We start from the raw sequence: 14,201 nt of genomic DNA on the forward strand, positions 1-14,201 counted from the left end.
TATTTCTATTTTAGTATGTACTCATCTATACATACTCAGCTTTATCAAGTATGTCCTTGTTTCACTTACCACTCTTGTTCCTGTGGAATGATACATTAACAGTTGAGGATGTTTGGCTCTAAAATGTATGGACTGCTCCTGCTGTACTTGAGAAATGTGTTCTATATTGTTCTGCCCATGTTTTTGTTGTATGTGTTGGGTATTAAAAGGCACCAGTATCAGTTAGTAAATATAATTATTGTACTGGTGAACATTTATGTCACTGATCACCAAACTTTAGTCATCAGGAAGTTTATAGAGGCATACTGAAAATTTAAAAAAAAAAAGAGAGAGCGGGAGAAGAAAAGAAAGTGAATCCGTTTAAACAGGTACCTTTCAGCTATTCAATAAGGCGAAAAGATGGATTGATGTGCTTATGCACATGTTGTTGCTTCAACTGAGGAGAAGAATAGGAATATCTTGTAATCATGATAAAAATAGCCTAGTTTCTGTCCTTGTTGCAGAAAAGTATAATTTTGTAAGTAAAATACATCTTGTGAAAAATAAGGCAACATCTCTGAGTACCTAAGTGGACGATGGAAACTGCTATAAAATAGGAAGAGTGTTGCCAAGCCAGCAAATTATGAGACTTACTAAGCTACAGAATTGTGTGAAAGAACAGTATAGAAATAGTTGAAGAAATCAGGAGGGTGTAAAGCCTGAGAAGTTGCAAAATTGCTTAAGGAGCAAAATCCTGCTAATATCAGTTCAAAAACTGTGAGTAAAGTGATAAGGAGAAAGGAATTGAATGTGAGACTAGCCTGTTGAAACTAACACTAAGTACCAAGCAATTTAATTAAAATTTACTCGAGTGATGTGGGACATAGTGAAAGTTATGGAACAAAGTTTTATTGTCTTAGGAAATATCAATATACATGTTCCACACGGTTGGAAAAGTTTCCATATGGAAAGGGGATGTAAAAGTCCTAAAAGAAGGATGATTGGGTCCATGCTGTTAAGCATGGTGGAGATAATTTTATGACATAGATCTATATGTCTTTTGAAAGTGTTGGCAAGCTGTGTTTCCTGATGCAGCTCCTTGTATAGGCACCGACTCCGGGGCTGGAGCTACAGGCGCCAACTTTCCAATGTGCCGGGCAGGGGGAGGGAGAGGACTCACTGCTCAACCCCTGGCTCTGCCAAAGGCCCTGGCCCCACTCCACCCCTTCCTGCCCCCTTCCCTGAGCCTGCCATGCCCTTGCTCCTCCCCCTTCCCCCAGAGCCTCCTGCATGCCATGAAACTGCTGATCGGGAGGTGCGGGAAGGAAGGGGGAGGCACTGATCGGTGGAGCAGCTGCTGGGCGGGAGGTGCTGGGAGCAGGGGCAGGGAGTGGAGCAGATGGGGGGCTGCTGACATATTACTGTGTCTTTGGCAATGTACATTGGTAAATCCTGGCTCCTTCTCAGGCTCAGGTTGCCCACCCCTGCACTGAGGGGTGAGTGCAGTGCTTCTCTGCTCCTCCCCTCCATTCCTCTGGCGTAGGGAGAGATGTTTGGCCCCAAGAGACCCATTATCCCTTGGTGATGGCTCAGTTTCCAAACTTACAGCTGGTTCCCATCTCTCTTCACACCACTTGCCTGTCCCTCAGCTAAATAACAACCTGAGAAATTCTGACCCCAAGCTTACATGTCCAGGGAGGCAGTAAGGGAGTGGGCGGTGGCAGTAGCACAACCTAGAGAGGGGCAGCTGCAGAAGAGGGGGCCCCTCTCAAGATTTACTTAGTACGTGCAGATACAGAGTCAAGTCAGGTCAGCGAAAGCTGGCTGGCTCTATTCATGTGTTTTTCCCTACTGTTATCACAGTCAAGTGATTTGAATCAAGTACAGTGATATGAAAAAAACAGTAGTGAAGAAAACCTACACCAACAAACAACCGAAGCAGTGAACTGTGGATACCAAGAAGGGACTGTTTCCTATTTGCAAGAAATATTTTAACAGTCCTCCAAAAAGATTTCACTAAGGATGAAAGCAACGGGGAACTGCAAAACATGAAAGGCAGTGACTGAAAGGAAACCTCAAGATGTTTATTTGGTGTTTAAATTTGGAATATGTATCTAAATGTTCATGGAAAACTAAAGTCAGATGCCTCAGTTACATGATTCTTGACAATCACAATTAAGAGCCAGGTTCTACTAAGCTTACTCTGAGTTAGTCTCTGACAACAGAAATAATCCCATCCATGTCTATAGGATTGTTCACCAAGTAAACTACAATTCAGTGTAAGGGTGGCAGAATCAAGTTCTAAACCAGGGGTCGGCAACATTTGGCATGCAGCTCGCCAGGGTAAGCACTCTGGCGGGCCGGGCCAGTTTATTTACCTGCTGACGTGGCAGGTTCGGCCGATCGCGGACCCCACTTGCCGCGGTTCACCGTCCCGGGCCAATGGGGGTGATGGGAAGCCACGGCCAGCACATCCCTCGCCCACGCCGCTTCTCGCCGCCCCCATTGGCCTGGGACGGCGTACCGCAGCCAGTGGGGACCGTGATCGGCCGAACCTGCCACGTCAGCAGGTAAATAAACAGGCCCGGCCCGCCAGGGTGCTTACCCTGGGAGAGCGTGCCAAACGTTGCCGACCGCTGTTCTAAACCATTAATTGATTTTACTGTCCTTTATTATCTGATGCAACAATTTGAAAAAAAAAAGAAAGACCTGATAACAATATGAGACATCACTAATAAGGAACATTAGCAGCTTTTTATGTTTAGTCCATATTCTATAAACCTTTGGTGCAATTGTATGTTTCCTCATTTTTCTTATTATTGGCTTTTGCAAACACATAATCTGAAATGCAGCTCATGAACATATGTTTTGTATTTCATCCAGGTTAGCTGAACAATTCATTGACAACATATAACACAGATCCATCTAAATAGGTTTGTTTCTGTTCTCAGATTATGGTTCTGTTTATGTCTCCAGGTTCAGAATATTTCACTGAATTGTTTGCTGAGCCATAATTTGGATTTAATGTAGTTGAAAGTTGCTCTTTGAACAAAATGAAATGGAAAATGAAAATGTGACTATAAATAAGTCTCCTCATGCAAACCTAATCCTTGCTAATGAAAAACTATATCCTAAAGAATGTTTTAAGGACAGCACAATTGCTTTCTTGATACTAATGTTGACTCAGTTGTGATGAATGAACCAGACATGCCAAACCCACAAAAAAAACCTGCAGAAATTTGGGTTGTGAGTTGCTTGTTGGCCAGTTTTTGGCTTGTAGCTTGTTGCTTGTTTGGCTTGCAGCTTGTTGCTTCTTTTTTTTTTTTTTTTTTTTTTTTTGATTGGCTTCCAGCAAGGGGGGACAAGCGGGATAAGCGGGGGAGAGAGTCAGGGGTGCACAACAGGCCCACCACAGTCCTAGACTGCACACCAGGAGGATCTAGTCACATAGAGTGTTGGGGCTCTTAGGGATTGGCTTGTTTTGGCCTTGTTTTAAAATGGGATTAGCTTGATTTTTGGTTTATTTTGAAAGTCGGGGTGCTTATTTACTGCATGAAAGTTGGCAAGGGTGGAATGAACCCCTGTTTTCAATTCAATTTGAAGTCCCTGATAAGTCTGGATTGACATCTGGGCTACTGCATGTGTTTGCTTCTCAATATATGGAGGGTGTCCTTGAATGGTATATAGAGAAAACAGATAAATGCTAGAATTGAGTAAAAATCTACTGTTTCCGGAATTCAGTGTTGTGATTTTTAAATAAAGATTGGGCCCTCTCTAAATAAAGCATATTACTATAGTTTAAATACAAGTTAAACTACAGCATCTATAGAACCAGCCACTTGTGTTCATTAAACATTATTAGCTATTGTGTACATTGAGTTTGTTCCAGTGCCCGTCAAAGTCAATGTAAAGATTTACCCTTACTTTTTTGTTTTGGATCGGGGCCTAACATTGTTTTTTAATTTCTGGAACGTCAAATTTTATAACAGTAATTGTTCCACCTGTGTATTATTAGCATCTCTTATTAGATTTAATTCAATGCAAAGATGTATCAAAGATGATCCCTGAGGTATCTTCAGGCATGAGGTTCCTGCAGTTTCTTTAGATTCATTTTGTGTACCTGACATCTAGGAATCCTTAAATTACCTAATTAAAATGAAAATTAAATATGTGGAGGAAGAAAATATTTAAGGGTAATTGTGTTTTGGTGACTGTGTACAAAACATTTAATATGCTTTTGCCAAGTATAGTTTTTTAATCTGTTACAGAAAATTATATTTTAAAATGAAATGATCCATGTAACAGCATATTTGATTCACAGGTAATTAAGCTGTCACTTTTTTTATTTCAACACTGTAATAATTTTATATTATAGTCTACAGTCTGGTGCAACTTTCTGACAGAGCCATTATCTCACTGATTTTTAGAAGATCTGCATTTAGTTTTGAATTTTTATTAAACAGACACAACATATGGTCCAAACCTGTTTCCATAAAAGTGAATGGGAGTTGTGCCATTGGTTTCAGTAGGATAAGGATTGGACCCTTAGTTTTGTTTTTTCTACCAATCTAGTATGCAGCTTGAAATATTTTCATTATTAAAGTGCATCACATAGTCTTAGTCAAATTCTGACATTTACAGCCAGATGCTTGAATCATCATTTATGAAATTAGTTGTTATTTGGGTAAGGCAGACATATGGAACTGGGACAATGAGACTGTTTCTGAATATGAATCAACACAATTCCTACTATGAAGCAAAATCCCTACATTTCTTTTCATTCTAATTTATTTCCATTCAGAATACATCCCCACTCTCTGTTTCATAAAACTTCTGTGGCCTAGATCGGAAGATCAAACTTCTGAGGGCTAATTTGTTAGAACTTCTGTGGATCAGTGGTAGAGAGAGGGGGTTTGAGCCTTTCTCTCTCATATACACACATAGATCAGACAGGGACCATAATTTTCTAAACCCATAATATCCAAGGATTGCAGAGAAATTCCTCAAATCTCTTGACTTCCAGAGAAGGCAGGGACATTTTTACAGACTGCCAGTACTTCAACACTATCCCCCCAGACCCATTCTTAATGCTGGCAAAGTTTGCTTCCTTTTCTTCTCCAGTTGCTTCCCTAGATCTCTCACCCTCAGGGGTTTTCACAGCATAGAACCAGTTTACGATTATATGAGTCAGCATAATCTTACAAAAGGAGGCCACACAGGTTTCAAGGGAGATGATGCAGTGGAGGGAAGCCTTCCCTTCTTCCTGCCCCATCATTGTGGAGCTTGAGAAAAGCAATTGTGTCAGAAGTCAGCGGTCCTGTTTCCCTATTGCCTTGCACCATGTGTAGTCACTTACCAGGTGAGGGCAAACAGGCTGTAAAACACTACTAAATGAGAACTTTCCATGTACTGGCACTGGTGGTAGTTTTCTTATGCTTGCTCACTACAAGGTGCAACATAATGGAGAAGCATACCCGGAGATAGGAAAGATGATGTGTCCTAGTATCAACCATCCTCGTTGTGACAGAAATTTCTCCCATTTAATAGAAATTCTGCAGTGCTCCCACTTTCCAAGATATGCATCTGAAAGCATGGACTGACTGGTTTTGTAGCTAGCGATAGGTTCCACTTGCTTCTGGAAGTTATCAAAACAAAAGATTAATTTCACATAGCAGTTATTCAACCTTTATCTAGGATTTTTTATGATATTTACTTCTTCAGTGAATTAGAAACAGAGACAAAAAGAAATCTGTTCTGTGCAACAGCTAAGTCCACAATCTTCTCAGTGTATTAATGTATACAATATTTCTATTAACTGTCCTCATAAAAGTATCTACTGTGGGATTAAATGTACTATAACTGTATTATTTGTACCCTAGCTTTCCTTTGTTGGGTGATGATTTATGTTGTCTGTGGCAATCACAAGGGTGTCATGATGCTATGCAGTCTTGTTGGGGGGGAGTCAATTTAATATGACTATAAAACCTAAATAATTCCATTCTCATATCCTACTATGATAACCAAGCAATATAAACAACCTAATCTTGGTACCAGAAAATCCTTTTTAAAAATGTGGTTAGATTTATGACACCATTTGTTTCACTGCGAACCTTGCAGTAGCAATCTTTGCACTTTATATAAATGCACTATTCTGCTTGATAGCCGTTAAAATCCTGTGATAATGAACGAGACTTCTCAAGCTGAAACATTTATGGACTGCAGCTGAAATACTGTTTGATTTTTACATGCAGAGACTGATTATTTTTTCTTTTCCTTTCTTGCTTTCTCTCTTTCTTTTAAGTGTTCTGTCCCTTGCAGCTTTTCTGCTACAATTTTGGGTCACACTCCTCTTACACAAGGCCTTTCTAATCCTTCAGAACTATTGTCTGGCACCATATGACTTGCACACCAATAGCTAGCTCCTTACCAATGGGAAGCACAAGGCCTGGGCAGTTTAGGGTGTCTGTACCATATTTATAGGTCCAATAATGCCTTCAAAACCTGAGAACCTCTTCTTCCCCAGCAGCGTAATTGCTCAACATGTATGACTTGACATGAGTAAGGCCTAGCCATGTTGAGCAATTAGTCTGTTAGTAATCCCGGCAAAGTGAAGGAGTCAGCCTGCAGAGCAGAGTAAGGTACTATTTAATGCATCACACTATTTGAGAGTCATATATGACAAATGCTAGTCATATCACTTAGTGTACTTTTGAATAATGCTCAGAGGCTATAGGGAGGTGGGCAACATGAGAACCTTCAAAAGAATAGAATAGAATGTAAGTAAGAGTGGCAGAAGGTGGTCCTAAATTACTGCTGCTCCTCGGGACATGATACTGTTGCCAACAGTATCATGCATGTATATGGTAAATGATGCACACATTAGTAAACCTTCTGGGTTTATTTTAGTTTGTGGAGATGCTTTGCAAATGTAAACCTTATCACTGCAGTGATGCCTGTGAAAGTTTGCCCTGGTGACCACTGATAAAAATCCTGAGTCATTCACAGTCACTTAGGACTGGCTGTTGGAGACTGTAACCCCTGTTTAGGAAGAGAACGAGATCAATTTGAAGTTGGGGAGAGAGGAACTGGGCATTATTTTACTCAGATTCCACTGCAATGGGTGCATACATTACACATTTTTGATAATTACTGTATTTAATAATGCACTCCCATCCCCAACATTTCATTACAATGCAATAAATTGCATTATCTGGCAATGAAAAGTCTATCGTTTCTTTGAGATCCTATTAGGCCCTGGTCATTCTACCCTTCAGTAGTTGGATAGTTCCTGTACTTACCACCACTTGGCTATTTCTCTAGTGCTTTTTTTCTGCTTGAAGAAAGAAAGGGGTTCTACATAATATTATGGTTTGTCCTAATTTCTTCCTTGTATTCTTAGAAAAAATCATAAAACAATCAAGGGCTACATCATACCCTCAGATTTTTAAGCAGAACTTTCCATTGATGCCGATGCTTAGGGCCAGATTATGCTGTCAGATTTCAAGCATATTGTTTTCATAAAGCTGTTTTTCAGATCAAGGTATCTGATGCACAGTGATATCTAGGGGATTCAAATATAGGCCATGGTCCTTTAAGCACTGAAGACATGAGTAATTTTCCTAATTTAAGTAGTCCCGTAGACTCAATCATGTGTATAAGTGTTTGAAGGCTTGGGCCCTTAGATTTTTATGGGGTTGTTAACACATTAGGATTTTATGAAGGGAAGACTCATAGCCACAGTTTGATGCTGTTTAAATTTTAAAAGCATTTGCTGTGCCACTAATTTTTTGTATGCTCGAAGGTTTATTTTGAATGCCATTATTCAGATGTGGAAAGCAGTCATGGCTCAAAGGCACATCAAACAGGGCTGCTGCTTATTCTACTCTTTTCATTTCATCTTGCTATAGTTGAATGCTAAATATTGTAAAATTTCACTTCTTCTGAAAATATGAATATTCTCAAGTGACTTTATTTTTCAATAGATAATTGCTAATAATTTATAGTTGTTGTTTTTTTAAATATGAAAGAATGATAAAACTAAGGAATGCTGTCAGACATAACTCTGCAGGTTTGTTTGTGAGGAAATGATCACCATATGTCAATGACTAATTCATATAATATGCTCATAATAAAGTGTGAAATGTTTAAATTCCTGTTTTCCAAAACTCATTACACTTATTTAGCTCCACTTGTAATGGGGCTTCTATCTACTACAGAAAACAAGAGTCATCCAAAATAGACAGGATAATACATATGGAGTCAATAAAATAACAAAAGTAATAACAGAAACAGTATGTATTCTGTAAAAAGTAAAACTTAAAAAATGATACTAAATCGACCATTGAAATACTTCACCATTGCAAAAAAAAAAAGGCTCCCTCGCACAGTGACTCCAATGGAGTCGCACTACCAAAGACTTGTGGTTGCCCCTCGAAGGTGGCTGCACAGTAAAGAGAATACAGCCCTAGCTCTACAGGGCAGGTGAGGATTGATGTGCTTCCCCTGCAGCACATCCAATCTCCATCCTTTTTTCCCATGTGGATCTGAACCCAGGGACCTGGGAGGGAAAAAGGAACTTTATTGTCGAGGCAGCTGAGTACCCCTTCAATGTAGGAGCAGGGAAATCATGTTCTGTGGATTCCCATTGTGTTCAGATCTCAAGGCGCATATGTGACGTCAATAACATTTGCATCGATCATGCCAAGTCTCTTCATAATATACTGTACTGTGTTTCCAGAGAGAATCTGAAATCAAACTCTTTTGTAGATTATATTGCTCATTTGTTGTACCTTGTCTGTATATTTGTATTATTAGGAGTATAGTTCATTTCATGCAACTTTTTTTACTGTTCTAAGCATGTGCTTATAACTTCATCCTGAAGTACAGCTACAGTTCTAGAACCATGCTTGATTTGCATGGAATGCTCAGGCTAGGGTTTGATTTTCCCTTCTAATACATCTTGAGAAATCAACTCTTGCTCTTTTAAGTGCTCTTTAACAGCTTGCTGAAGATATTAGGTGATGTATTTATGTCTCTAAGGTTAAGGTGCCAACCTTCTTTTCTGAATCATTTGTTGAGGATGTCCCTGAGTGCCTTGGCTTATAGGCATTCCATAGACCTCTCTTTAAGGATCTACGGATGGGATCAGTTAACTTTTAGATTCTTGATATTAGGACTTAGAAAATTTCTTTTGCTCTTGACAAGAATCTTCTCTCTTTATAGATTTGTTAGTAAAACATTGTGCAATTTCCACAGCATGGCAAATGAATAATTTACATACAATGGGCAAGGGCGGACGCTGTGCTCTGTCTGAGGAGCACATGGTTCAGCTCACATTGTGGGGGAGCTGGTGATGGATGCAGACATGTCTGAAAAACTTTTCTAATACTCTTAGTCGGGAAGGACCTGGTGTGGACAGCAGGCAATGAGGGAAGCCCAAAACACATGCATCACAGGAAGGGAGGTGCTATCCCCCCGCCCAACTTTGGTGCTTTGCTTAGCCATTGACTGGGCAAGGGGGAATGGGGTCAGGTGCCTGGTTGCCAGGTGCCTCCCCCCTTTGCCTCTTTAAATTATCTCAGGCTTTTCAAAAGCCTCTTACTCTCCAGTTCATTCCCTGCCCTCTCCTCTCCCCACTTGTAGGTTAGAGGCTGTACTGCTTGTGATGCTGTGGCCTGATTGATCACCCACTTTTAGGAATTGGGAAGGAATTTTTCTCATAGGACCAAATTGCCATTTGGTTTGGTGGGTTGTTTTGTCCTTCTGCAGTCTCCTGGAGGCACAGTTGGATTGGGAACAATAGGATTCAAAGTTCATACAGTGTTGTTAAGACTACTGACTTGTTGCAACTTGTAGCCAGTGTCCAGTGTGGGTACAGGCTAAATGGGCCAGATCTCAGACGTAAATGAGACCTTGGATTTCATTGCTGGATCTTGCACATGTGGGGAGGAGGAGCCTGAAGTCTTTGCAGAATGAAGTACTCCCCCCCACCCTCCCGCCTTGTGGCCTCTGTTTCTCCATCCTCCTCATTATGTGGGGTGGTGGTGAGAGGTTTCACAGTTGTGCTGAGTCTATGGAATAGACCAGGAGGGTCCACCCCAAGTTGTTGTTTGGTTTGTGGCCAAAGTCCTGTAACTAGCTTTAATCAAATAACTCCCTGTTATGTTGGAGCTAGGGGTGAGCAGGGTAGTACCTCTCCCTAAGGTATAATTAATAAACTTGCAGCCTGCCATTTAAACCCATTCCATGTGTTTGTCATTCACTTGCTTACTTGTCCCGCTCAGTTTACAGCAGCTGATAATGGCCCCAAGGAAGGCGCTATTGCATCCAATTTTCAATTCGATTTAAGGGAGCCCATGACCTCTTTTCCAGATCTGCATCTTCCATACAGGTGGCCTGGAGGGTGAGGATGCCAGAATAACCACTGAAGCAGCCCCACGCCACCTGAGGGTATGTCTACACAGCAACTAAACACCTGCGGCTGCCATGGGTCAGCTAACACACAGGGCTTATGTTGCAGGGCTGTAAAATAGCTGTGTAGACATTTAGGCTGGAGGCCAAGCTCTGGGACACCACACTGGCAGAAGCTCCTAGAGCCCAGTATCCAGCCCAAGTGTCTACACAGCAATTTTTAGCTTTGCAGCACAAGCCTGAGTCAGCTGATGTGGGCCAACCATGGATATGCCGGGGTCTTTTATTCCAGTGTAGACATAGCCTGAGTGTCCCTTCAGTGGGGACATCATCCAATGGTGTCCAGGGCAACTGTTTGTCAATGGAGTGGGGCAAAAGTGCCCCAATCTTACTGGGGAACAGGCACGCCATCTCATAGAAATGTGAAGCACTACCAAGCTCTTTATATTTGCACTTGACTTCTGTAACTCCTACACTAATGTCCGCAGATGATATAACTTATTTAATTGCAGCAAAATTTGTGTAGTAACAAAACCATTTGAAACTATTAGCATTGAACCAGATGAATATTTTTCACTTTTGTAAATAAAACATTGTAAAATTAGACTCCTAATTTCAAAGCAAATGAATTACAAAATGGCCTTGGAAATGTTATTATCTTAATCTATCCTTTTGTCAATTTTTGTTTCATCGCTTTCTTTGCTTTCCTTTTAGCAACGGTTGTTCTTAGCAATCTGGAACCGAACACAACATATGAAATCAAGGTTGCAGCTGTAAATGGAAAAGGACAAGGAGAGTATAGCAAAATTGAGATCTTTCAGACTTTACCCGTTCGTGAGTAATGTCTTTGTTTTTAAATGAAAAGTTAGTTTATTTGTACTCTTGTCAGCCTATTTTACCTCTAGTTCAGCTCATCATTTCAAAAACGATTCACTCTGAGTAAAATGCACAGTTTACAATACCACATTCCCCTAGATTATAATGATCCCTGAAATCTCATTTTCAGGTCATTTGGATGACCCTATATTGGATAATTTCCAATATGTATTTATATTTATCAGAATATTAGAATAATCTTTAAAATTTTTATCCTAGAGAACATAATATTAAAGTTTATGAGCATGAATTCTGCTCTCATTTATACCCATGCAGTACCACTGATTTTAATGAGAACAGAATGTGGCCATTTCAGTAGACATTTTCCCCAGCAAATTATCCCTTGCCCCTGTTCACTGAAATCCAGATCTCCTTTGTCCCCTGACTTTATTTATAGTATATATGTAAATTTCATGTAAACACATCCCTTTATTTAAGACCTGCTTGATCCATTTTGGCTAATTGTTGCTACATGAGTTTGAACATGCCCCACCAATGTCATCGGGGGGGAAGTCATAACTTTACATAAAATGATGCCACACACATTTCATCACGACATTATTGATCAATGAATTATGAGTTTTGAAATGATACTTATAGGCATACTTTGTGCAAAAATTATTACTATAGTGTGTAGGATGTGAATACAGGATCAATTTGGTCATACTAGGTCATTCTTAGTCCATGTCCCACACCTGAGTCCAGTGTTCACCTCCACCCAGGCTCTTCCTCCAGGATTCTCTTAGTTCCAGTCTCTGCCCCAAGTGTTAGGGCTCTTACCCATACTGAAATATGTCCTCTGGAATCTGGAGAGATCTGCCACTGCGACTCTTCTCCAGACACAGCAGGTGATCCTTACCAGGCCGAGATTCTGGCCTGTGTCTGTGGGACCCCTGGCTGAGACCAGGTCCTCTTGAAGGTCTTGTGGCTGCAACTCTCCATCTAGGAGGCTCCCCTCTCCAGGAGCATCACTTACAGGCTGCCTGTGTTGGTAGGTTCCCCAGAGAGCTCTCTTCTTGGCTCCCTGCTCAGGCCTCTGGCTCAGGCTTCCCTTGGGGGTTCCCCTCCACAGGCATCTCCTGTCTCCCTTTGGAGTCCACTCTGGCTGAGTTTGGGTAACCTTTATCAGGTCCAATTGTTTGTTTACTAATCAGCCAACTGTCAATTACCCCCAGAGAGGGACTTTGTATAGCAGTCACAGGCAGACTGGGCCCTAGACGCTACCCAGTGATAGATGGCTATGTATAGTGTTTGTTCCTTGACAGATAGTTATAGCAAAAGGCATATACTGTTGCCATTAGGCCAATTTTTGCCATGCTTCTTCACACCGAGTAGGATTATCACAACCTGTCAAGGGGTTACAGAACCTAGGATACATAAAATCGTGTATGGTTTGCAAACTCGCAAACATTTCAAAATACATTTAAAGTTAAAGTAGTTCTGAATAGCAGCAGCTTTTATATGACTGTTTATAATTATTTGGGGCCTGGTCCAAAGCTCATTGATAAAATTGGAAAGATTTCCATTGATCTCAGTGGGTTTTGGATCAGGCCTTTAGTTTGGAAATATTAATCCCTGTAGTTTAAGGTATGTTAAATGCAGTCTGATACCACAGTGATGGCTGCACTTTTGTTTGCAAAGCTATGGGGAAAAGGTTAAATAGATTTGTTAGTACTTTGATACATTTGTCTTTTCACTGCTAGTGAAGTCAGGATTGGTTTTGGTAGCAGTTTCACAGAAAGCTTTTCAAATTCAGGGTTGTGTGGTTAAGTTATATTGTGCAACTGTTCACAGCAAGTATGACTAATTATCAGTGCATTCATTTCTATATCAAAGTAAATGAAGCTTTTGTTTAATACAATATATTAGAATACCAAACAGTATTAAACAACTGAATTCAAATTTAAATATATGATGCTAAAGGGCAAGAACTGAATAATCTAACATACCATTTTTGACTCCTTTTTCTGTTGTCCCATCATGTGCATATTTCTGTTTCTTTTAAAAAATGCTACTGTACCTACCTCACTACCCCAGGGTAGGTTCATATGCTTAATGTTTAATAAGTTTTTACATCAGTTATCTACATATTCAGAATAATAATTATTTTACGGATACACTTCCCCATTCTATTACTTTGCTCTAACACTATCTTTAAACAGAGGCACTCTCAAAGTTGAGTGACCTGAACTATAATCTGCCTTAAAAGTACTTTTAAAAAAATACTGTTCTCTTGAGAATGACTTTACCACATGTTAAGCATTAGGGCCCTTTCTCTGGCTTGTCGGAGAAGGTGTGTTGCCCCTTTAAGGGCTAGAGAGCTACCTGCTTGGGAGTCAGGCAGCTCCATAACAGGTCAATGTGGGGACACTAACCCATGACCCCCACCAGGTGACTGGAAGAGAAGGGAACTATTTATGTCCAAGTCTGTGCAGCAAAAGGTCCAGTGGTGAGCTGGAGCCGGTTCGCACTGGTTCACGAAATCCGGTTGTTACATTTAGAAGCTGGTGTAGAACCGGTTCCTAAAGGGGCGGACAGGTGAGCAAACTCCGGTCCGTGGGCCACATCCGGCCCGCGGGACTGTCCTGCCCAGCCCGCCTGAGGTCCCAGCTGGGGAGGCTCCCCCAACTCCTCCCCTGCTTCCTCCCCCCCCCGCAGAGCCCCAGCGCACTGCGCTGCCGGCGCCAGCGCTCTGGGCAGCTCTGCAGCTCCTGCTGCTTTGAGCGGCATGGTAAGGGGTTGGGGCTGCGAGCTCCAGCGGCTGCGCGGCATCCTTACACAGCAGCATGGTAAGGGGGCCGGGCCGGGGCTGGGAGTAGGGGTTGGATAAGGGGCAGGGAGCGGTTGGAGGGGGCAGAGGCTCTGGGCGGGGCGGTCAGGGGACGGGGAATGGGGGGTTGGGTAGGTGTGGGAGTTCCGGGGATCTGTCGGGGTGG

The 14,201-nt window shown here is 41.4% G+C and overlaps 1 protein-coding gene across 2 annotated transcripts in view; it reads left to right on the forward strand.

Moving 5' to 3' along the window:
* Nucleotides 1-14,201, forward strand: part of NCAM2 (neural cell adhesion molecule 2) — a 526,501-nt gene that overhangs the window by 434,026 nt on the left and 78,274 nt on the right. For both annotated transcript variants that reach the window (XM_034792868.1, XM_034792859.1), the window contains exon 13: nucleotides 11,104-11,223. In XM_034792868.1, coding sequence (XP_034648759.1) covers nucleotides 11,104-11,223 — 120 coding nt within the window. The remainder of the gene's footprint in view (nucleotides 1-11,103; nucleotides 11,224-14,201) is intronic.

Source organism: Trachemys scripta, chromosome 1 (genome assembly GCF_013100865.1).
Source record: "Trachemys scripta elegans isolate TJP31775 chromosome 1, CAS_Tse_1.0, whole genome shotgun sequence".
In the NCBI taxonomy this organism is placed as follows: domain Eukaryota; kingdom Metazoa; phylum Chordata; order Testudines; family Emydidae; genus Trachemys; species Trachemys scripta.